This window comes from Gossypium raimondii, chromosome 10 (assembly GCF_025698545.1).
Source record: "Gossypium raimondii isolate GPD5lz chromosome 10, ASM2569854v1, whole genome shotgun sequence".
Classification (NCBI taxonomy): Eukaryota; Viridiplantae; Streptophyta; class Magnoliopsida; order Malvales; family Malvaceae; genus Gossypium; species Gossypium raimondii.
In genome coordinates, this window is record NC_068574.1 from 53,307,169 (window position 1) to 53,332,536 (window position 25,368).

Genomic DNA, 25,368 nt, shown 5'->3' on the forward strand with positions numbered 1-25,368 from the left:
TTGAAGACTGCCTACGACACTCTTTGATTCCAACAGAATATGTCCTTGTTTTTGGGTTCAAATCCTTAGTATTTCTTTAACTTTCCGATACTGCAGGTTTATAATGAAAACTACGAGTAATTCAATCAATTCAAACCCAGAAGCTTCTCAAAGTTTAATCAACAAAATCTACGGCGTTTTCTCAAACAATGACGCCCGATTTTCGTTCCCGATTTCGTCTTCCAGGACTACCGAAATGGAGTTGGTTCGAGGCGTTGTTCGAATGTTGCAAGGCTTCTCGGGTTCCTTGTTTTCTTGGGACGAAAAGGGGCGGCGATTTTGCGTCAGAAATGGGATTTACGTCCCCCATTTGTCTCAGTCAAGCTTGGCCGTAATCCTCAACCAATTCATGTACGCCGCTACGTCTCTTGAACTTGTGCAAATTGCGGTTTCTAAAGTGGAATCGCAGCTTAGATCTCCTCCTCCCACTTTGAGAGCTTTTGCTTCCTCAGTTTCTTCTTGGCTCAAGGTCATAATTTGCACTTCTTTTTCTTTTATTCTTGTTTTATTGATGAAAATTGATTTCAATTCGGTTTTCTAAGCAAATGTAACATTCGATTGTTGACCCAATACTTTTTTTTTTAAATGTATAATTTGTCTGTATATATCCAAATGTTTTTGTTGGAGTTTCTGTTTAGATAGAATACATACATTATAGTTGATTAAGATGGACTAGTGAGTATAATATGTAATACCCATTATTAACATATATATATTTTTGATATAGAAGTAATAGCCATAACATTAGGATTTTTTATGTAACATTCAATTATTAATCCAAACTTTTAAAAAAAATTATGATGTATATATCCAAATGTTTTTGTTTGAGGTTCTGTTCGGTAATGATAGAATCTTAGTAAGAAAACACACACACACACACATAATTGATTAAGATGGACTTGTGAGTATAATATGTAATACCCCGTGATTAACATAATTTCCATATATAGAGAAATAACCATAACCGTTGATTTATCTTCTTCTAAAAAGTTACTGCTACATTATTTGATTTTGTATCTAGAAGCGTATTTAGTTAAGATGTTTTTACCATCATATGGAAAGGTTAAATTGTCTTGTGTTGGCATGAATTCTTTGAAAGCTTAGTCAAATTATTATGTCTAGAGCAGAGGTTGCGTGATATTGCTTTGAACGAAGAAACGAAGATCAGTAGTTCAAATGCGGGATCTACGCTGACCTTGCTGGGATTAACAAGTTCTTTATCAAGGTTGGTATGTTTTGTCTTACAAACTTTCACCTTAACAAACTCTAGGCATTTAGTTTTGTTTTTCATTATTCTCATTTTTTTGAGTTGTTGCCATTATGGTATTTGTATTGAAGAGCACCTGTGGTTTAGAATAATTTTGAGTGTTAGAGATAGACATGTTTACAGATAAATTTAAACTCCATCTCCAAGATTATTTTCATTCTTTTTGTCCAGTCATTGCATTATTTGTCTTATTATATTGAAAATTTCTGATTCTTTTTCGATGATATTAGCCTTTGTTCAGGTGCTGAATATCTTTTGCAAATAGTTCATGGAGCCATTCCCCAAGCATACTTTGAGCCCACTTCAAATATTTCAGCTGCTGACATTGCTACTTATATCCTTGACTATCTCTATATAAAGCTTGATGAAGCCTGCCTCGTACAAGGTGGTGAGGTTGTATCTATTTTCTCATTGTTGATTACTGTCCTTGATTCTCCTCATTTGTATGAACATCTGACAAATACAAACTTAGAGCTCATGCTAATTTCAGGGGGATGAATATAAGATGTTGATTCATATATTTGTCGGAAGCTTACTACCATACATTGAGGGTCTTGATTCTTGGCTTTTTGAAGGGACACTGGATGATCCTTTCGAGGAGGTAATTTTGATTCAAATTTATTCTAAAGCCTGAAACAATTTCTTCAATTTAATATCTCTCAGAAATTCTTTTTGGCACATGAACTCATTCTTTTTGTGAATGATTATGATAGTTTGCAATTAGAGTTCCATTTTACATTAAATGTTAGCTGGACTTTAGTATGCTTCATGTCTCTGATGTATGTACTGTTGACATAATAATACGAAGTTGCAATATCTTTACACAAGGGAGATTAGGTGGTTTTCCATGATGCGTTTCTATTTTCAGGTTCAAATGCATTTTTGCAAGTTCCTCACTGAATTCCCAGTTATTGTCTTTTGTCTCTTGTGGCAGATGTTCTTGTATGCTAATAAAGCAATCTCAGTTGATGAGCCTGAGTTCTGGGAAAAGAGTTGTTTACCAAGGATAATGCAAAATTACAATCTAAAAGTTGACCCCTCTGCCCCAAATTATAGCCATGATTATGTACATGGGATGAGTGACAAAAAGGAAACTACTGAAAAGGAGTTTGTTTCTACATCTGGTTCTGTGAAAGGAAAAGAACAAAACAGTAGAGACCTTATAGTGTGTCCTTTATTTATTAAGGACATAGCAAAGTCCATTGTTTCTGCTGGGAAATCATTGCAGCTGATCCGTCATGTTCCTATGGCATCAACAGTGCCTTCTTGCAAAAATAGTGATAAAGTAGATGATGGTTCTGGGAATTATAATGATTGTGATATAAATAAGATGAACCATTGGCAGGGCATGGCAGGGGTAACTTTAGCTGAAATCTTTTGTGTGTCTTTAGCAGGCCTTTTAGGCCATGGTGATCGTATCTCTCGATATTTCTTCGAAGGTGACCAATACAAAGCAGAGACTATTTCTTCCTTGTCTGCATGTATGAAAGAACAGATTATGGAATCTGGTACTGATGGAGCCTTGCCACCTTCAACATACTCAGAGAAAATCTGGTATAAGTTCTTAGTTAACTCATTGTTAAAGAAAGAGGTTTTAGATATAGAGCCTGCAGATGAGGATTCTTGTTGTTTCCCTGATATAAAAGCAGAAAATGTGATTGTCGGAATTGAAAATAAATATTTGTCCCAAAGATCTTTTTGTCCTGAAAATCCAGTCATTACTGTTTGTCAAACATTGCTCGACAAGAACAGGAATTCATGGGAGGCACTGAACTTATCACAAAAGTTTTGCTTACCCCCTTTAAATGATGAATGCTTAAGAAAAGCTGTTTTTGGAGAAAAAAGTGAGAATGTTTCTGGACCTCATGGAACCAACTATATGTTTGGTTTCCAGTTTAGTGAATCTGAACATCTTCGTGCCCAGCATGACACTAAGTTATTGGAAGTTTTGTTACCCTTTCCTACTCTTCTTCCTTCTCTACAGGTATTGCTAGACTGATGTTTTTTAAACTCAATATGTAATGCAAACCCCATACAAGCATTTTTCAAATGTAACTGAATCTGGAAACAGGATAATATCAGCATGTCAAAGCTCTTGCCTTTCCAGAAGAATAGCACCCTTTCGTCAAGTGTACTTAGCTGGATTCAAACTGTTCAACCAAGAATTAGCCCACTTCCTACAGTTATTATGCAGGAATGTCTCACTGTGTACATCAAGAAGCAGGTAAATTGTTGAAATATGCCTTTTTTATTCTCATTTTTTTTAGTGTGAACATTTTCATAAATCTAAAATGTTTGGATATGTCATAGATGGATTATATTGGCTGCCTTATTCTGTCAAAGTTAATGAATGATTGGAGATTAATGGATGAGCTCGCAGTGCTGCGTGCCATATACTTGTTAGGTTCAGGTACTATATGGTTTGTTGACTTCTTATGTATATTGGTCGCCTTATACTTGTTTGTGCTGCATGTGGTATACTATTTCTCTGACATTTCCTTCATACCTTCCTTTCAGGTGATTTGATGCAACACTTTTTAACAGTGATATTTAATAAGTTAGATAGAGGAGAAACCTGGGATGATGATTTTGAGTTGAACACAATATTACAGGTGAATACTTGGCGTAACAATTTAGTTTTTTAGAATCCTTCATATCTTTTTGGATGCCTAATTTGTTGCTTTTGTGCACATTGCAAAGTTGCCAATTGCCACCCTCGGTCATGCAATGTACAATTATCTGCTTTGCAGTTCAATTTCTATATTACTTCTATTGGGATAATGTTATACATCCTTATAAACCACAGGAATCTATTAGAAACTCAGCTGATGGTTCGCTATTGAGTGCACCGGAGGCTTTGGTGGTGTCCATTTCCAAGACTCATGGTTTTGATAGTGATGAGCTAAGTAATACAGCTACTGTTGGTTCAACTCCTCGTAAAATTCGTTCACAAAGCTATGGAATTGATGGCCTTGATTCTCTGAAATTCACTTACAAGGTCCATTCCCGAGACCAATAGTTTCTTCCCCAATTTTAATCCATTCTCCTTAACAAGTGTGTAATGTCCTTTATATACATGCACTGGATGTGGCAGGGCTCTTGGCCTCTTGAACTGATAGCTAATTCAGAGGCAATTAAGAAGTATAATCAGGTACTAATCTCATTTTGGTTGTAAGGCGTTTTTATCTAGAAATATGCTTGTTCCTCAAATATTTTATGTAATGTAGGTCATGGCATTCTTGCTGAAGGTCAAGCGGGCAAAGTTTGCACTTGATAAAGCTCGGAGATGGATGTGGAAGGTTATTTTAAATTTTTTTGAGAGTGTTCTTCTATCAAATATTCATTGTTTTCTCCATGTTAGTGCATTTTCACAAAGAACACATAGACATGTGCTTGTGAGAACCAATCATGCAGTTGTCACTATTTCTTTGATTCATGAGTCAGTGTTTGATAAATCTATTTCCAGGATAAAGGCACTGTAAGAAACAGCCGCAAGCACCATTGGTTAGTGGTGCAAAAACTCCTTCACTTTGTTGATGCTTTTCACCAATATGTGATGGACAGAGTAAGTTCTCTTTTTGAAATTGGTAGAGTAAGATATCGTTTATTTTATAACTTTTGTCTACTGTTTTTTTTTTTTTTTTTTACCTTAAAGTTTTTTCCTTTTTCTGGTTCTCTCTAATTTTTTGCGCTGATTGATTGTCCAAGAAATGTTATGGTAGATTTCCTGTAATTACACAAATGAAAAATGAAAAGAAAGGACAAGTAGCAACCATCTGGTCGAATATAAAAAGAAACATACAGTTAAACCATGTTATTCACAAATGGTTCAAGGCATAACTTGAATGCCCATAAATAAGAGATCAAGATAGCTAAGTCTGAGCCATAGCTTCCAAAGGATTCAGGTATTAGTAAATTAGCTGATGTAGAAGTTTAGAAACAAGCTATAAGCTTAAAAGGGTAGATAATTTCATTTCAAAGGCTAAATGGAGTTAGCTTTAACCTTTGTTCTTTGTATAATGGAATCACTATACCACAAGTATCATGCTTTCGTCACTCTTCAGATATAAATATCCTCAATATCACTTCTCAAAATTTCCTCAAATGAAATATGACCATCCATTCTTGGATGGAGTTTCGAATTAAGTATAAATTTATAAAATTATGAGCTGCAGACTTGATAAATCATTGAATGTATGGCTCCCAGAAATAACTGGAATATGTCTAACATTTCACAACATCAAGAAAACCTTGTAAGAAAAAATAAAACCTATATCTTACTGTTGCATCATATCTGTTTGTAGAATCCTCTTCACTTATCCATATGCCGCAATTGTTTGGTGCTTTTACAGCAGGATGTGGTTTCTATAATTTGTATGTGGCTCCTCTCTGTGATGGATGAAATGAGTTAACTCAATGTTTAGCAGACCTCTCTCACACTGGAGATCCAACTCTTTTATTTTAACACAACGAAATTGCTAGTTTTGTTGCATTTCTATTGTGTTCCATTCTTAGGAATTATACTGTTACAACATGGATAGATAATTGAGAACCTAAATGCGTGTATCTATCTTTTGGGTTTCAAATTAAGTTTCATATATCGATGACAATATTTGATACCACCTCGGTCGGTTGATCATGAAGGCTTTTCATGTCGTAGCAGCTGATTTCCATATATAGATTTGTTTGAATTAAATAACAACTGTTCAAGGGTCACATTTTTTTTCTAGACAAATATTGTTAGCAGGTCAATTTCCAATGTATCATGATGCAGAAGTTGTAACAACTGTTAATAGTAAGTTTTGCCTCAGGAGAGAGAAACTTAGTGTGGTGGAACCATAGGGTAAAACAAGTAAGAAAAATACTGGCAGCAGCTGGGTCTCTGACTAGCTTTTGGTAATCAGGTGTATCATAGTGCATGGCGTGAACTTTGTGAAGGAATGGCAGCAGCTGGGTCTCTAGATGAGGTTATAGAAGTACATGAGGCCTACTTATTATCAATTCATCGGCAATGCTTTGTGGCTCCAGATAAGCTGGTAGGATCATATATTTTTATATTTGTAATCTTTTAAAAATCATGAATACTCTTTGTAGGTTGAAAAGGTTTGAGGTGTTACATTTGATTATTGCTTAATGATCTCATTGATTTTCAGTGGGCTTTGATTGCAAGCCGAATCAACAGCATTCTTGCACTAGCTCTGGACTTTTACTCCCTACAACAGACTTTAAGCAGTGCTGGAGCAGTTTCTGCAATTAAGGCCAGATGTGAAATGGAAGTAGGCCGGGTTGAGAAGCAGTTTGACGATTGCATTGCTTTCCTTCTTAGAGTACCCTCTAACCCTTCCCAGTTGCTTTAGCCTTTTATTTGGATTCAGGGTTTCTATAGTTTGCATCTCATTCATGTTTGCCGAGAATGCTAAATATGCATTCATAGAGACCAACATGCATCCTTACTTGTGAATACTATGTTTTTTTTATCAGAAAGCATGAAGAAATTTTAGCTTAGGGAGCTGCAAAATATAATATCCTAAATTGGATTCTCTAATCCAAAGGCTTTGTCTTCAAAATGCAGGTCCTGTCTTTCAAGCTCAATGTGGGGCACTTTCCTCATTTGGCTGATCTGGTTACTAGAATTAATTACAACAATTTCTACATGTCTGATGGTGGAAATTTGATGACTGCCCCTAGCTCTGAAACTGCCGCTGCAAGACCTGGGAAGGCCTTTGCAAGTTGAACACAATACAGTTGATTCTGTTACTTACGGTGCCTGATCTCCAAACCAGGTACGATCAAGGCAATTTGAATGATAAGTCTCTAAAGCTGCTCATACATATGATCTTTGAGTTTGTTATATACAAGGTGAGTTTAAAGAAATCGGGGGCTAAAGTCTTTGCACCTAAATTTGGAGTTGATCAACCGTCTGCCTTTGCAGTCTGATTGTTCAGTTTGTAATTGAAATCCTGGTATAAAAAGTACCATGTTTCCGTTATATTTCAGGTTGATGATGTTTTGTTGATTTTAGGCAGTTGGCAACATGTTGATATTAGGTCCTGATTTTACTTAATTTTACATGTTCATGATAATTGTTAACGTCATCATGAATGTGATGTCTTGTTAGGAATATATATATATATATATATATATATATATATATATATATATATATTTGTATTAAAAGAAAGAAAGCAAAGAGGAATAGTAAGTGAATATTTTTGTGTGCAATGTTCATGTGATATGAGTATAAGGATTTTTCGTATAGGAAAATATGTACATTCCAATTTGAGAAACCTATTATCAAATATCATCTCAAGATAATCCATTGCATGCCGTTGACTTATGTTGGTCTTTATCCGTGCTTCACACTTGTGTTGTCCAAATATAATGCCATAACAGCTTTACAATGAATGGTTAAACCAGAATGATTTAAATCTAGCACTCTAAATTAACCCAAAATATCATTCTATAAAAATTAAGTTCAGATTTGATTCAACTCAAATTAATTGGATTTCATTCAAATTCTAACTTTAGATTCAATCATGAATGTATTTCAAACAAACAAATCCATTAAAATGAAAAGTTAATTTGTTTTTAATCCAAGAATTTAACTCTAGATAGATGTGTCAATCCAAGTTAATTTGCATATGGTTTGACTTCGGTAAAAAAAAAGTGAAATTTTATAAAAGCTTAATTCATGGATTTTATCCCTAAAGTGTACTCATTTTTTCATTTTGTACGCTTTTGCTACATTCTTTAGTTCATTCTTGGCAGACGTTAAAAAAGCCTTATAGCCAATTATAAAATGCCACGTGGCATCTTCAAGTAATTCTTTTACTTCCATTAAATGCATACACGTTAAAAATATATAAAATGAAAATATATATATAAAAGTTCAGAAAATATATATAATCTAGAAAAAAACATAAATTATAAAAATTATAAAAATAACATTTACAAAAAAATGATAATTGAATATCATTACAAAAATTGTAAAATTGTAAAAAAATTTAAAAGGTTTTAAAATAAATGTTTTATAAAATTCTAAAACATATAATTATAAAATTCTAAAAGGTATTTAAATTTCAAGTTTTTTTTTGCAATTATTTGAAATTTAAATATCTTTTTAATTTTATATATTATTTTAACTTTTTAGATAATTATATATATTAGAAAAATAAAATAAAAAAAGACAGGAAAGGTGTTTTAATAGCACCACATGAACAGTCGAACACAGATGAGGTGAATGTCAAAAACTAATGATTCAATCTTCTTAGTATGAAATTAGTGACATTTGTGAAGCTTATAATATAACTGGGCAAAGCAAAGGGTGAAGTTTACCTCCTGTATGGCTTAAAATGATAATCCTGAAATTCAGAACCAAAAGTTATTGATTCTTCATCAAGTTTCTTCTTTATCCTTCTCCAAGTCCTCAACATATTAGACTGTATTAAACCCTTATACAATGTCTCAAATGTTACTTTTTGAGGAAGTAAACCCTTCTCAATCATTTCCACGAACAGTTGGCATGCATCTATCCATTTTTCCTTCTCACAAAACCCATTAACCAACAATGTATAAGAATCTAAATCAGGCCCTGGTGTACTTCCTTTAACATCATTCCATATTTCCTTAACGACGTCGATTCGATCCAGCTTCATGAACATCCCTAGTAAGATATTATATGTATGCAAACTCAAATCACATAATTTGTCTTCCTTCATCTTCCTATACAAATTCAAAGCACCATTGACATCCTTTCTCCCTCTATACTCCTTAAAGAAACAATTATAAGTTGCAGCCGTAGGGCTAATCCCATTACTCACCATCTCACCAAGCACCTTCTCCGCCTCTTCGAGTCTCCCACAGGAGCAAAGACACTTGATAACTGAAGTATAAGTAACCACACTAGGGCAAATACCTTTCTCCTTCATATACTTTAACTTATCAAGCGTTAACTCAGGCTTATGTGCTCTGCTGTATACATGTAACACGATTGAAAAGCTGGTCACGTCAGGTTCGATCCCTCGTTGGCGCATTTCATCGAACAGTTTCTCGGCATTCCTTATTGTTCTATCAAACCTTTCATCTGGATGCAAACTGGCTCTTCTACAAATCCCGTTTAACATCACGTTGTAAGTGACAACATTGGGTTCCATTCCTCTTTCTATCATCTCCTTTAAAAACCTCTCTGCCTTATCGATTCTGCCTATCTTGCACCACCCGCTTATTAAAATCGTGTACATTTTCGAATCAACACGAAACCCAGATTTCCTTTTGTTAAAATCGTCAACCGCCACCTTCACGTAGCCGTATTTACAGAGTGTATCGAGAAGGAAACAGAAGCAAAACGATTCGTTTTGACTGTCGGTGTCGGTGCCAGCAGTAACGAAACACCCAATATCATCGTAAGCGCGAATGGCTTGACGGGTAAAGCCAGCGGCGATTAAGCGACGGATTAAAATCATGAAAGTGGAGGGATCGGGAGAAACGTCGGATTGGTCCATTTCGAGGATGAGCTGCCAAACGACGTCGAATTGGCGGACCTTGCCGAGAATGTCGATGATGAGGTTGTAGGAGGATGTGGAGAGGAGAGGAGAGGGAGAAGGAGGGAGGGATTTGGAAAAGTGGAAAAAGGAGAGGGCAATTTTGGAAGAGTGTTGGAGGCGGAGGAGAGTCTGGTGGAGAAGGAAGGGGGTAAGGGAGACGCCATGGATTTGGAGGGAAGATTCCATGAAGTGGAAAGGGTTGTGGTGGGCGAGGAGGATTTGGGAAAGGGTGTCGGCTTCATTTGAGGGTTCTAGTTTGGGAAGGTTGAGGGAAGGAGATGAGAGGAAACGGAGGGAAGTGGAAGGAAAGAAACGGTAGCTAACGGAGGAGGTGAGACTGCATTTTGTTGATAATCTAAAAGCCATTTTTGATCCTCAGCCTCAAGAAAACACCATCTCTGGTTTTTGCTGCTTGCCTTGCGAGAGAAAAAAAGGGTCAATTTCTTTACAAGGTCCCTGGTATTTTCAATTCTTAGATCAATATATATTTTAATTTCATTAAATAATTTAATGCGACGTGATTCATATATATTACCTTAGCATTTTTTTTGTTATCGAATCGGATTTGTCGAGTAAAACATTTGTTGAATCGAATTAAAAATTAATTGAATTAATTAAATCAGATAAAAAATTGATTGAACTAATTAAATAATTAAATTTTATTAATTTTATAATAATTTTAATTTTATGCATTTTAAATAATTTATTTAATTTAAACTAGATGTATCAGTCAAACCGAAAACAGATCGCTTAATCAATTCAACTATGAATTTCATCATTTAAAAAAAAGTACAATATCTATCCAAGAGTAAAAAACCTCAAATAAATTATATAAAATTATTTTTAATGAAATCAATGGAAAAAGTTAAGCTGAGGGGTAAAAATATACTGTTTAGAAAGAAAAAATATAGTAAAGGTGCCAAATCCGTGAAAAATGGATAACACAAGGATCTTTTATAAATTTGGCCAAAACGGGCTGGTTAGCTTTCCTATGTGGCAGCATGTGAAGCACGCCACGTGGGTAAGGATGAAGCGGTAGCAGATATAGTATAGCCCACAGCGCTTTGAAACTAATCAATCAAACACTGGAACTCAATCATCAATGGCGACTGCAACTTCTTCTTCTACTTGCCAATTCTTGACTCATTTTGGGTCTCCAAGACCTCATCCAATTATCTTCTCTCCCATCTCCAAACAGACCCATTTTCAACCTTACAGAATCATAGCTAATGGTTCACTCCGAAATAACTACTACTCTCCAACTCCAACAATCTCCTCCAATTCTCCACTGCTAGTAAAAGCTCAAGCTTCCATCAACGGAGAAAGAGAACCCATGGTTCCTCCTTACAATGTTCTTATAACTGGCTCAAGCAAAGGTTAGTGAGGATAATCTGTAGAATGAACTTAAATAAGCAAATGTAGAAGCATTTAACTATTCTCTCTGTGAGAAAAACTATGAAAGTAATTTATTGGTTTCAGGAATAGGGTATGCCTTGGCGAAAAAATTTCTGATAGCAGGTGACAATGTCATAATTTGTTCAAGATCTGGTAAGACTTCTATTGCTTTATCTCATTTCTTATCAGCAAAGCCCTTAAGCTGTATTGTAGTATAACTATTATATAACTGGCTAAAGTTGTATACTTTTTGTTTCATGTGATTAATATATATGTAATGAAAAAGTATTTGTTACCTTGAAGATATTAAAGGGTAGCAAACAGCTATGTTGCTTTGATTCTTATTAGAAAAAGTTGAATATGTTTGTGTTGGATAGCCAGAGAGAATTGAAATTTTTTTCGTGTATTATTTTGCCTTTAACATATTGGGGAGAGCTTTATCTTCTGGTTGGAGGAACTACTAATACAATTGGTCGTTTCTCCCTTTTGTATTTTGCCTTGTCCTGTTGGTTTTCCCAGCCTTCAGTTCTATTGCTGGAAATCATTGGTTAGGAATAAGAGTTGAACACAAAGTTAAATTAGAGTATAACTTTGAACGTTTGTTTAATGATATCAAATTTGATGCAGTGGAATGTTTGCTATTCTTGAATAATATTTTTATCATCTTTCCACCAGTTAATTAGCTTTGTAATACTGCTTGAAATTATGTGTTGAGTTTGCATCACTTGTACTTGATTATCACGCTATGTGATGAATCATCAGAAAGTAGAGCTATGGTCAGAAAGCTAATTGGAAATTGGAATTGAGTGACTAGTTTTGCACTGATATTTTGACAGCTGAACGGGTGGAATCAGCTGTTAACAACCTCAGAGAAGAATATGGGGAACAACGTGTGTGGGTACATCTGCTATGACATTTTCATGACTTCCAATTCTTCATGCATGCATTCGACTTCATTTTCCATGCATAAATTTTCTCCAATTTAAGCTTGTTGCTGCTTTGAACAAATCTCTTTCACAGGGTACTCAGTGTGACGTTAGAGAGGCAGAGAGTGTGAAGAATTTAGTTTTATTTGCACAAAAGAACCTGGGGTACATCGACATATGGGTATTTATGTCTTATCTTGGTCCCTCTACTTTATAGTTTGGTGGAAAATTTCTATCCAGAGAATAACTCTGATATCTCTGGAAATTCACAGTCTAGCTTGTTACATGATGATTTATGAGATCTGTTAGAAGTTCTTGATGAATAGGATTCAACAAGCAGCTGCTTAGGAGAATTGTGTTGAAGATGAGTTCTTATCTGGTCTTTCACTTTTTAACAAAATTTTTTGAATTTAATTTTAAGAATAGATCATATTATCAGCGAACAACAATAAAGTTTGTAATCAAGGAATGAATATTAAAAAAAAAATCATGACTATGAGTTGATGGGTTCTTTTAGTTCTGCCACTGGAAACAGCCTTGAAAATTAACGTCTACTGTGTCACAACATGCAAATATTTGTTTGGTTGGTTTAAGCCAGAGAACCTTCCATCGTTGTTTGATGCAATAAAACATGATGCTTTTAAGATCAAAAGTCCACTGCTAGGACATTTTCCATTCGAACTTGTCCTAAAACATTAATGTTTGCTGCTGCACATGTTTTTCATTTACCTCAAAGCTGGGTTTTATATCATGGCACTTATTTGTGTGACATGTCTTTATCAATCCCCAAAGAGGTTTCCCTTTTTCATTTGTTTCCTTAATTGATTTTGATGTCTTATGCTCTTTTCTGTACAAAGCTTTGCATATTACTCTGGCAATGCTTCTCTTCCTTTGTTATAATCTTACTCTATGTTGAGAATGATGCAGATTAATAATGCAGGATCCAATGCCTATAGTTATAAACCATTGGCAGAAGCATCAGATGAAGATCTTATGTGAGCTTGCATATACAATCTTTTTTTTCCCTTTTTGTTCTGTATCCGTTTTTGGTATGTTGTTCCAATGATTTATAATTTGGGTTGTCCTTATGCAGTGAAGTTGTTTCTACAAACACCCTTGGGTTGATGATTTGCTGCCGAGAGGTAAAAACAAATTTTCATTTTTCTTGCTTGGACTGTTTTAGTTCTGTTCTGATGGATATAGTTGTCTCTCAGGCCATCAAGATGATGTTGCAGCAGCCTCGAGGTGGTCATATTTTTAACATTGATGGAGCTGGTTCAGATGGAAGACCAACCCCTAGGTATTCCTCTTTTACTTAATTGCTGTACTGTAGCCCAGAAATATTGGGAGCTGTTTTGTTTAATTTCTAGTGAATTCTTCTTGGATAAAGTGCAAACAATTTTCTGGAAGTTGTTTTACGGCTTTATCTATCAAATACAGTTGGGTGCTTTCCGAATGGGAAATTTCTACTATCACAGTTGATGTCCTGATTACGTGTTCTTGTTGAGAATAAATACTGCTGGTAACAATTTTATGGTTATCAACATCAGAGGAAGCGGTGTGAATGAGTATTCTGCTCATGCTTGATCCTTTATCTCCTGAATTTCTTTTGGGTGAATTCCTACCTGAACTTTTTTTCCCTTTCCCGAGCTTGTGTTTGTTGTTGCCTAGAATTTATGCGGCTTGCATTATTGCTGCCGAAATGAGTCAAAATTTGTGCTGTTTCTTCCAGTAGTTCATGAATACATTGATAGTTACTGTGTGAAGTTCTTCATCAGCCTATTCAACTTTTTCATTAAGAGTTTAATTTGATGAAACCAGGTGAAAAATGTGAGTGCTTTCATTCTTTGTTTTCTTTATGTTCTGATGGAAAAACCAATCTTGGATCTTCATTGATGCTTTAAATGGATAATTCAGTTCTATGTTTCTTTTGGTTATGGTTAGTAAGGTGACCTTAAATGTGGTAAAGGTAAGAGGGAGGATGCTCAAAGGATGGAAAGTTTTCCTTTAAAAGATAAGCAAATGAATATATCTATATCTTGCATGTGCAGTGCCATAACATTGTCTCAGCTTCATACCTTCTGGTATTCCAACCCAATTTTCGTGGTAATTTTAAATTACCTGATCACTGCACTCTACTTTCCAATTGCCATATGTATTGCCTTTTGTTCACCATCATCTTGCTTTATCACAACCTCATAGCAGGTTTATATTGAATTTTTATGCTTCATTTAAGTGATACTCACTGTTTTTCGAGCATGACATCTGTCATTGTACAAGTCTTTCCTAGCATGTCGTTTCTAGGATAGGAAAATTACATTAAAGTGTTCTGTTATGTTTCTGGTTAGGCTAATAGAGTCATCTCCCTGTTATTGCAGCTTAAGAACATAGGAGGCTGTATTAAATATCTTAACTTCCATTCTTCCATGCATATGAATTACATTGTGTATCTCAAATCATTATGTCATATTTTTGTTCGGGTTTTTACTTCTTTGATTATCTGTCTTCTTTTTACACAGGTTTGCTGCATATGGAGCAACCAAACGTAGCGTTGTGCATTTGACAAAATCGCTGCAGGTAATGTTCAACTTGTCTTGCATAGTGTTTTGCATTCTATAACTTCTTGGGAGGAAACAAATTCAATTGTTTTCTTTTTTGTTCATGTTTGCAATTGGGTATATTGTCTATTTTCCTTTTTGAAACAACTCAAGATTCCTTTTCTTTATGGCATATTTTCTGAGCGGTATAAAAAGCTTACTGTAAAAAATCAGGGTGTGATGGGTTAAATAAGTACCTTAAGTCACAAATCCAATTTTGTCTGGTTATTTGCTTCTTTTGGACATGAAACCATAACCATTCAAGTTTTAAGGAGGACTTTGTTTTCCTTTTTATAAGTTTTTATGCTGAGGCTCAAAGTTCACCATCCTCATTGTCAGAATTTATAATATTTGAGGGTGTGTAAATGCACCTATTATGCATGCATGTAGTAGAATTCTAGATAAGGAAATAAAGTAGGATCCAAGTTGTATTTTATGCATGTAGGATAAGGACAAATCATATACCATTTGTCCTTGTTATGTAGCAGAAAATTGAGCCTCAAGCTGACATAATGTCTTTGGTTAAAAAGATTTCCTTGCATCTTTCTCCCCCAAAATGATTGTATAAGTGAGTACAATTTGGAATCTTGGGAGTTGCTCTCTTCTAACCATTTGAAATAGGAATAGTTTAGTTTTTGACAAAATGAGCACAATAGGCATCAGAGTGACACATTTGAGGATATAAATGCATTGGGACCTTGTCAACAGTTTATTATTCTCTCTTATTTTTCCTTATAATATTTTGTATGTGGTCGGTCAAAAAAACTAATGTAAACAATCTTCTCAATGATTATAATGTTTATTTGTCTTCTCTGGTAAGGACATTTCCTATGGAAGTTCTTTTGTAATGCTGGGTTTTCTTACCTATTCACAGGCTGAACTGCAGATGCAAGATGTTAAAAATGTCGTAGTACATAATTTATCGGTATGTTTTTACGTTAAACAAATCATTTAATTTCCATCTCTTAATGTTAAGCCTGGCATACTGAATGATACTTGTATATTTCTCTTCTCTACTTATCTTGTTTTTAATCTTAAATCTGCCTGATGCATTTGTGCTTTAGGCTAAATTTGTTGCTTTCGTATTAGTTCCACAGGATTTCCTCCAGATAAATTATGCACACACAAAAATGCTTAAAACCAAAAATCAAGGAAGCTAAACAGTATTGGAGTTTTTTACACCAACTGTATTTTCTAAATTTACATCTCAAAATGTGCCTCAAAAATTTAGACACACTATCCGATTACTCTCTTTCAGTCAGAAGGACCTTAGTTTCGGAGAATTAAATTGCAAATATCACCCAAGGTTTCAGGTCTAAGGTATGAAGCTGATCAACAAGATCAGAGGATGATTAACCTTTCCATTCAATACGAACCACTGGAACTGACTTGGAGCAAAATATTATATCAGTCACAACATTCATCAAATCATGACATCTAGAAGTTTTAGATAGTCCCAAGACATAGTTTAAGGCAAAGGAAAAAAAACCATTGTTTTATTTCTTAGCCTATGCAACAAAGCTAGCAAGTACGACAGTAATACACAGGCCCTTTAGTATCATTCTTCTGTGAAGGTCTAATAGTAGCTAACCTATGTTAATGTTGTGGGTTTATCTCTTCCAAAATTACAATCTAACCACCTGCATACATGTTTCTCGCTAAAACTTCTACTGAAACGACTGTTGTTCATGGTCCTTGAATAGGGCCTTCAGTCCTCAGAAGGTCACGGTTATATATGTACTCATTGTATAGCAGAAGTATTCTACATGAGCCAAAATGCCTTGGTGGTTAGTTTAAATGCTACCACTGGTGAGATAAAAAAATGGGTTCTACTGATTAAGACATTAATTATAAATTAGGCTTACTTCGTTCGACCTTTCAAGAGAAACTACGATTCAGAGAATAAGTAGCTCCATTTGGATTTGTATGCTTGTGGGAAGCAATGCCAGCCTGGTGAATACATAGTGCTCCTCCAATCTTGTTAACAATCTTCCTTTCAAGACCAATTTTAGCTTTGTTCAATCTTCATTTTTAATCCCAGTTTTGATCAAGCAGTGGCCAGATAAGGATTTGATTTTTGGAATGCTTTAGCAAAGACTGTTTTCATGCAATTCATGAAGGTGACAATACATGCATTTCTTATTAGGGAAGGCACCTATGCATCATAAAATTGTTAACAGTTATTGTGAAGTTAGCATATCCCTGAAGTAGGAGAGAAAAATGCGCAGCTCTATTACTGCTGTTAGGTAAATGGTGTGCCTCGATTGAAAAGATGCTCAGGTGAAAAAGAATGTACATGATAGTTTTAAGTTTTATCTCATAATTTGATTTACTGTGCTAACCTAAAGTATACCTTTACTCTCCTTTCATTCTCCATTGTTAAATCCACGCATTTTAGCTACTTGCCCCTTCAGTTTTGTTTGCTTTGCAAGTTTTAGAAAAGAATTTATGGACCTCATGTCGGGTTCCAGAGGTGAGATGTCATCTGAGTGCTTGTTGTAATTGATTATTTGAAATGCCTCCCCTTTCTGTGAAATATGTCATTCCAACTCTTCATTTTTCATGAAGGATCTATATCTCAAGCACTCGTGAACACATATCCAGTAGTAGGTATGAGGATATGGCCCTCCTAGGACCCTTCAAATACATGAAAATCTTTTAAAAAAATTAAACATACCCATATTGGATATATACAGGTGTCTAACACCCATCTGGGTCCGTAAATGCTATCTTTATCTGTTATATTTTTAAACTTTTTTCATACTGTCATTTATTTTTCTTTTCCTTTTCAGCCTGGAATGGTTACAACTGATCTTCTCATGTCTGGTGCAACCACAAAGCAGGTTGACCACACATCATATCCTTCTCCTGTTAGTTCAGTTTTTAAAAGAAAAATTCTAATTTTTTGTCGTTTTCAGGCCAAGTTTTTCATCAATGTTTTAGCAGAACCTGCTGAAGTGGTAAGACTTAGGGTAGTAATCTACAAGCTTAATCTATGGTTCTTTATTTATAGCTTTTTAGTTTTGACATGTCGAGATTACACTTGATCAAATTAAAGAAAATATATGGGCTCGAAGTCTCTGTCTAAATATGGTGAAGACCTGAGCTGAAATAAGATTGCAGTACCTTAATATAATAAATTTATTGAAATCTGGTCACTTGCGGAATAATTTTGCATGGACACTGTTACTTGGTAAACTTGATCAAATTAGTAATTGTTATCTAAGGGTCAACAATTTTGTTCGTTATTTTTCCTCGTTGTTCACTGTTTTGTGGGTGGGGTTCATAGGTTGCAGACTACCTCGTGCCGAATATCAGGTCGATCCCAGCAAGTGGATCATGGAAGCCAACTTATATACGGTTCCTCACTGGATTGAAAGCTTACTCTCAAATATTTTCAGTTAAGAAATGATGCAGTTTCTCTCTCTCTCTCTTTTTTTTTTTAATCATTCCTGAACTTACTGGCATCAAATATTTAACCTGTAGTGTAGTAAAATAGATGTCCACTTATTTTATGTGTTTTTGGGCTGCCCTCGTGATGCAGAGACTAGCATTCGGTGCAAGACGAAACCGATACGTGCTTGAAGATTGAAGAACATCATCCAATATGAAAAGTTCCTAAATCTTTAAGATCCCACCCCCATTTTTCTATGCCAAAATTGGTGTGTAACATCCGCAGAATTCATGTACATATTGTTTTTTGTTTAGCAAGAATTCCATCCCTAGTGCTTTTTAATGCTTCACTCTTTTATTTTCTTTAATTTTCTATGCCAAAATTGGTTGTTTTAATATTAAAATGGGCTTTAGGGTTAATCTGACCCAACTTGGACTTGGAAAGAAAAATTTCAAGAATGGACAACAAAAAGTGTAATCAAACTGTATCATTTCATTTTCATTAAAGAATTTACATGAAATAATGTTATAAGATATGTAACAACATAAACACCAACCTAAGGTGTACTAATTCTATCCTTCGGATAGCAAACAATCATGTGATGACCATATCCATGTGCAAATATGAGCCGGACATATGTCACGATTGCTTCAAGAAATATGAAGAGTCTAAGCAACGTCCGCAACGGAGAATAATGCTCTGCAAAGCCTAAAGAACATGATAGAAAGAGGGGTGAAGAACAAAATCATCCTTTTCATCTCCTAGGAACCTCCAAGATTGAATTCATTTCTATTTCTACAGCTCCAGATTCACACAGAGTCCGAAACTTCTCCGCTTCCCTTGCGATCTGAACATCGCATGGTGCATACAACTGATAAAGAGCTTTGACAACAAAACGAGGAATTAGTGCGGCTACGATGATTGCCAGCAAACACAACCAAAACAATCCGGTCTTCGCGATTTCAAAGATGGCCCTGTCAAAGCACATCAGTTGGTAAGGGTCAAAACATATCATACAATGGACATTGCAAAATATCAATGAATCATTTACTTTGGAGTACCAATATATTGCAAATCATTAGCAGCATAGAATCAACTAAGTAAATCTTTTACCATGAATAATTATTTCCATTTTGCTAAGGACAAAAGATCATAATTGAGAATTTGAGATGTTCTAATCTCGAGATTGCTGCTAAGTACATAGATCTCTAAACTCGAGGATGATCATGCTGACGTACGTACATGTATATGCACGTTCATGAGAGCACACACACGTGCACATGCATACATGCATATCTATTTGATATATAGAAGGGAAACTCAAAGAAATCTGAACATAAAATGACTCGAATTCAAAGTCGATCCTATATTTACCACCTCTATATGTACTTATACGTACTTGTAGAACATAGGCCTTTCTGTTAGCAGGAAAGGGAAAAACCTAATGTTTTAAGGTATTTCATGGGGTAACTGTTGAAAATATTTCTCAATTCGCTCGATTAAAGTAAATAAAACTAACAGAAACATATATACTATATGATGATAAAAGAGGCTCACCAGTAACCGACTAAAAATGGTAAAGCATCAATAACCATAACGCAAATGAAAGTTGCAATTATAGATCCCCAAATAGCTGCATGAGTTAACCAATTCCACCGGTTAACATCCATGGCCAAGTGTAAATTAACCAATATGACAACCGCAAGAGTCCAAAGATCTCCTATGCTCGATGTATCAATGGTGCTGCCCCAGTACGCAAGAAGAGGAATAAAGAAGGCGACTGCACTCTGCCAGAAAGTATCGATCATTGTAATCCAGAAAAGCTTTTTGTTGTAGCATTCTTGATTTTGACCAGCCCTATACAGCTGAGGGTACTTTAAAAGAGTCCTTCGGCTCAGGTCCTTGTCAAGAATACCAACCACAATCGTAGGCAATGCTGTATAGATTACAGAATACAACACACTGCTCCACTCAGTGATTGCAGTGGTCAATGTGAAACTAGTAAAGAGCACATACCTGCAAATAAACATAGAGAAGTTTAAAAAGTAATCTACAAAAGAATTCCATTTTGTTTGACCAAAATGTGATTCAACTTCTATTTCTGAACCCAACATAAGTAATGATTTTGAACCAACGGCGATCAAAATTCAGTTATCTTAATCCAAGTGAGCACCGGAAGAATTATACTTTTTCTTTGTTCAGTGGGGAGGTAAGGTAGTCTAAATCCCTAGTACAAGAGGGGTGTACAAGTAAAAGATCAATACTTGCATGCAGCTATTGATTGAAATGCCCTAGTAAACTGGTAGGAATAGATTTAGATATAGTTGGCATGCCAACAAAACCTTACTGGTACCCTGTATTATAGTGTACGGGGTATGGGAGAGTACGGGATTGATGTCTATATATTTGTATTATTGCACTATGTGCATCTGGTGTGATGGAGGCTATTTGATACATTTTTTTATACTATTGGTGTGATGGAGGACTATGCAGTGAATCTAAGGTGAAAATAATGTTGGCTTAGACCACCAACATGCTCAAACACCTAATGTAGGTTGAATATATGCATTTACTAAAAATTGTAACTCACCAAAATAAAACAAGGACAAATACTGCATTCCTGTAAAAATTGTAAAGTATCATGTAGCCCATCCTCTGGTAATTCCAATGGCCATGGACCAACAAAAGAGGAACTAAGAATCTGAACTGCCCCATTGCGAAGTCAGATGCCATTACAGCTTGCCTACCCTCTTGGCCACTGATGCCAACTCCGACATCCGCCATTTGGATCATTGAAACATCATTGGCACCTGTCAAGCATTCGGCAGTGTGAAATAATTTAGCCCAAATCACCAATAAGAAAGCAGCTAATTTTTTGCTATATTCTAGATCATAAGATGATGGTGATGATGATGATGATTAGAAAATAAATTGATTGATGATTACCATCCCCAATGGCAAGTGTCATGTCTGCAGTCCTCTTCTTTACAAGGGAAACAATTCCGGCTTTCTGTAGTGGGGCAACCCGACAACACAATACCACAGAACAATTACAGGATAACTGGAAGAGCTGCAAGCAAAGATGAAAAACTAAGTCAAACCAGCATGCAGAACATCATAAGTGTAAAAAAAAAAAACCAAAAAGAAACATGAATTTATGACTCCTTACCCTTTCTTCCAGTTCACTGTCAAGAATATATACAAGACTAGTGCCATCCATAATCAAGGCTATAGGAGTTGAACCAGCTCCTGACGTTCCTCCGGTGTTATTTGTAGTGCCTGATATAGCCGATGTAGTTGTGGGTTTCTTAGACATAATGATGGCATCTTCTAAACTCTTTCTACATGACTCCATAGATTTGCTGTTAATTATGATTTGTGTCATTTTACTAGTCAAGAGCTTTGAGGAATACCCAATTGATATGGCAGTTTCCTGCTTGTCCCCAGTCAACACCCATACTTTTATCCCTGCTGTTCTAAGAGATTCAATGGCTTCTGGCACTCCTTGTTGCAGTTTATCTTCAATACCAGAGGCACCTAGTATATGGAGATTGTTCTCAATATTGTTCGCAACCTTCCGAAGTAAACTGGCTCTACCCATTAGAGCAGTACTTGCTGCTTCAAATGTGGAGTGCCATTGCTTGAATTCTGAAGTACTCAGTTCTCTCATCCCAACAACAAGTGTTCTCAAACCTAAAGAGGAGTAAGAGTGAAGATGGGCTTCAGTAGTACGTATTACCTTCATATCCATGGATCTATCTATGACACTAAAGATTGATGTGTCAGCGCCTTTTACAAACACTTTTACAGATCTGTCGGGGAACCCCAATATAACAGACATCCTCTTCCGATCACTATCAAACTCGTGCAAACCAAAAACATTGAACCTGCATGGCCCAAAATATTTTTATTCATCAACAGAAGAAAAATATAATTAAAATCCAGGAGTACAACACTGGCAAAACTAGCAGCACATCTCCCTTTTTTTTCTCCCAAACCATGAAAATTTCAATGTCAATTCTTAACCTTACGTTATCTCAATGTCTCAAATTTTCAACAATAAAAGGAAAAGGAAAGTGACAGCAAAAATAAGACAGGTTTTCACAGACTTCTCACCTACCTTAGTACTAGGTAAATATGCAAAGAATAAGTAGCATAAATAATGATAATAACCTCAACTACTATAAAAACTATATTTGAACCATGAAAGATACAGGTCATTCCACTTTTACAGGTTAAGAGTTTAGTTCAAAATCATGATATTCGTGCAAAATTAGTTGAGGAAAATTCCAAAGACTCATATTTATGTATGTACGTGCGTATGTATGTATGCTGAAAATAAATTCAAGAATATAGAAGTCAGCAATTTGGATTACCTTTGCCTTTCTCCTTGAATATCAATCACAATATGGCCAGAGGTTCGTTCTATCAGCATAAATCCATATGATGCAGCAGCATAAACCAATGCTTGTTCATCTGGAGACTCTCCTTGGTAATCTATCAACTTTACGGTAGGATCAGGCGTATCTACAATTAGAGGCACAATTGTATTGCAAGCTGCCAATGCAAGGAAGAAATCATATACATGACTGCCTTCTTGTGTCTCTTTTCTGTTCCTTGCGAATTGTAGAAGCTCCGGATCAGTCCTAACCTTCATCTTAGGCCTCAAAACCTTTCCATCCACTGATTAGAAAGAAGGAAACAAAGTCAGAAAATGCTAAAGAGACCTCAAAAACATTCCTTTCTATGAAAAAAAGTATTAGAAACATATTTGTTGTTTACCTTTGACAAAGTAACCATCATTCTGATCTAGTGAAATGGCATTTCCACCACTGTAATCTACCCCCCAAATGCTTGCACACTGAAATTCCATCTTGTTCTCAGTAAGTGTACCCGTTTTGTCAGAGAAAACATATTTTATTTGTCCTAGGTCCTCATTTATATTCAAAGCCCTGCACTGAAATCTCGAATTTGAAGACTCATCGTACATCTGGGTATCTCGAATCATGAAGTAAGCTTGACCAACCCGGACTAGCTCCATGGAAATATACAATGAGATGGGAATCATGATCTGGAACACAATTACTGACATTAGGAATGTGAAACATATTTCCAATCCCCATCCATAATAATTATAATTCTCTTCTTCTCCATCAGAGAATTCCTTTCTTCTATAGAAAGGCAAGTAATCCAACTCCTTCCTGTGGCGTCTCAACCAAACAGCAGCACAAATAGAGACAACTGTACACAAAGCAATAAGAAACAGTGAGAGGAAGATGATCTCCAAGTTCATATGAGTCTCAAGCCGGCTCCTCTTAGATGGGGCTCCTGAGCTGTTAAGCATAGCTTTAGTCTCACGACCAGCATAGACAGCAACCCCAACAGCCCAAGCAGTATTTTTTAGCTCACAGCCACGAAGAATAATATTGGAGGGACCAAGTGACAGTTGTTTCCCATCCACTTCCATGTTCGCCTGAAATCCATATATGTTCCTGTTGGGTTTCTCACACTTGATCAACCCAATAACCTTATCATTTTCAGGAATCTTCATAAGGGTCTCTTGTTTTGCATAGCGTGTCTTCAAATTGGATTCTCCATCCAAATTAATAGTCTGCACATATGCAACCCCAGTTGGATCGCTAGTTGAGAGCAGAACCATATCACAAGGAATGGTTTCATTTGCATAAATCTTGATTATCTCACCAACCTGAATGTTCTTCCATTTCTTTTCTTGAAATTGATCATCTACCAAAACTGATGCTAGCCTGTTATTCTCAATCCGGTCCGACCTATGGCGCCTATAGTCCTCATATGCATCTTTAACTGCTGTAACCAAAAGGACAAATGCCAATGGTAGAATGGAAGCTCCACGACCAAATACTGCGAGCTGAGGCAGCTGATTAAGCACAGCAATGAGAAGGAAGTATATATAGGCAACTCTATGGAACTGCTCAAACAAGTTCCTAGGCAAAAATGTTAGGATCGAGTACTTCCCGGTCCGAATCGAATTCCCAGAAAACTCAAACCTCTCATTTGTCTGGACAGGATCATTTATATGTACCAACCTAGCATCTTCATCGTTGATCTCTTTTTGTGACATGCTAATGCTATACGTTTCTGAATCAGCACCATGAGATCCATATCTCACAGGCTTAGTTCCCAAATCACCAAAATTCACTTCCCTAATCGAATTCCCACCCGAAGCTTTGGACTGAACAGAAAAATTGCTCCTTCTTGATGAGGAACTGAAGGCAGATTCAATACTATAAAAATCCTCAAATGAGGTTCTTGAATCCATCCCAAAAACAAATGCAGGATCCCCTCCAACTTTCTTCTTCTAGATCAGAGGACTATAATACAAAAACCACTATCTATGGATCAAATACATCTCTAACAGCTCAAAGTCAACAAACCAACAAAAATCATGAAAAAAAAAGGCACAGATTATGGTTTCAACCAAATTTGCTGGTCTAATGCTCAACAAGAGATCTCAAAACTGGGGTTTTTAAATCCATCCCAGAAACAAATGCAGGATCCCAGATCAGAGGAATATAATACCCAGCTTACGGTTTGCTAGAAAACCAAACTTCAGCAACAGATAATAAGAAACAGAAAACAACCCAGAATTCCAATCAGCCGAGTAAAGCCAAAGCTACTCTCCCAGTTCAAAAACAAATTCAACTTGTACAAAGTACAAAGCAGAAAGGAAGGAGAAAGCAGTAAGAACCTTTCAGTTTATGATCCTTTGGTAATATAACTTGAAAGCGAGTACGTTCAAGAACAAGACAATGGAATATGAGTCATAATGATGGTAGATGTACCACTCATTATGCAGCTTGGGGTTTCGAGGTTTTCGATTCTGTTGTTGTTTTCTTTTAGCTGCTGAGAGATGAAAATGTCCAAAAGTCAAAACGCATTGCAATGGAAAACCAATAGGAAAGAGAGAGCGGGTTTTTCAAGAAAAATTTTTGTACTAACAAAGCAATCAATGAAAAAGTTGAAATCAAGTCTTTTTCATTTCACCAGAAAATTTCAATCCCGAATTTTTATTTGACCATGAAAAATAAATAAAAATTCTTTACATGGTGAGAGAAGAAGGTTCTTGGATTCTGATTAAAAAAACAACCATTTTTAATTCCTGTTTCTAGAAGCTCTGGACTGTCGTTTACTCGTTTAATCGTTCATAACAACTCATCACTGTCGTATT

The 25,368-nt window shown here is 35.7% G+C and overlaps 4 protein-coding genes across 4 annotated transcripts; 2 read left to right on the forward strand and 2 right to left on the reverse strand.

The window, feature by feature from the left end:
- LOC105776324 (uncharacterized) lies at positions 1 to 7,322 on the forward strand. The gene is made up of 15 exons (XM_012598914.2): positions 1 to 508; positions 1,167 to 1,264; positions 1,537 to 1,699; positions 1,797 to 1,907; positions 2,241 to 3,290; positions 3,378 to 3,530; positions 3,617 to 3,716; positions 3,824 to 3,918; positions 4,113 to 4,304; positions 4,401 to 4,457; positions 4,534 to 4,605; positions 4,773 to 4,871; positions 6,211 to 6,342; positions 6,460 to 6,633; positions 6,879 to 7,322. The coding sequence occupies exons 1-15, from the start codon at positions 104 to 106 to the stop codon at positions 7,038 to 7,040; spliced, it is 3,063 nt and encodes a 1,020-aa protein (XP_012454368.1). The 5' UTR covers positions 1 to 103; the 3' UTR covers positions 7,041 to 7,322.
- Positions 7,323 to 8,543: 1,221 nt separating this feature from the next.
- LOC105776325 (pentatricopeptide repeat-containing protein At2g13420, mitochondrial) lies at positions 8,544 to 10,287 on the reverse strand. Its single transcript, XM_012598916.2, has one exon. It carries the CDS (start codon positions 10,213 to 10,215, stop codon positions 8,638 to 8,640), a length of 1,578 nt encoding a protein of 525 aa, XP_012454370.1. The 5' UTR covers positions 10,216 to 10,287; the 3' UTR covers positions 8,544 to 8,637.
- Positions 10,288 to 10,921: 634 nt separating this feature from the next.
- On the forward strand, positions 10,922 to 18,510 carry LOC105776326 (chlorophyll(ide) b reductase NOL, chloroplastic). The gene is made up of 13 exons (XM_012598917.2): positions 10,922 to 11,225; positions 11,329 to 11,397; positions 12,081 to 12,142; positions 12,265 to 12,351; positions 13,098 to 13,165; positions 13,264 to 13,312; positions 13,385 to 13,470; positions 14,690 to 14,747; positions 15,642 to 15,692; positions 17,560 to 17,610; positions 17,686 to 17,727; positions 18,057 to 18,167; positions 18,312 to 18,510. The coding sequence occupies exons 1-13, from the start codon at positions 10,952 to 10,954 to the stop codon at positions 18,357 to 18,359; spliced, it is 1,056 nt and encodes a 351-aa protein (XP_012454371.1). The 5' UTR covers positions 10,922 to 10,951; the 3' UTR covers positions 18,360 to 18,510.
- A 123-nt stretch (positions 18,511 to 18,633) lies between these two features.
- LOC105776323 (phospholipid-transporting ATPase 1) lies at positions 18,634 to 25,212 on the reverse strand. Its single transcript, XM_012598913.2, has 7 exons — positions 22,944 to 25,212; positions 22,538 to 22,844; positions 21,331 to 22,048; positions 21,108 to 21,231; positions 20,752 to 20,971; positions 19,719 to 20,177; positions 18,634 to 19,135 (listed from the first exon to the last, which is right to left on the reverse strand). The coding sequence occupies exons 1-7, from the start codon at positions 24,457 to 24,459 to the stop codon at positions 18,916 to 18,918; spliced, it is 3,564 nt and encodes a 1,187-aa protein (XP_012454367.1). The 5' UTR covers positions 24,460 to 25,212; the 3' UTR covers positions 18,634 to 18,915.
- Between the last annotated feature and the right edge of the window lie 156 nt (positions 25,213 to 25,368).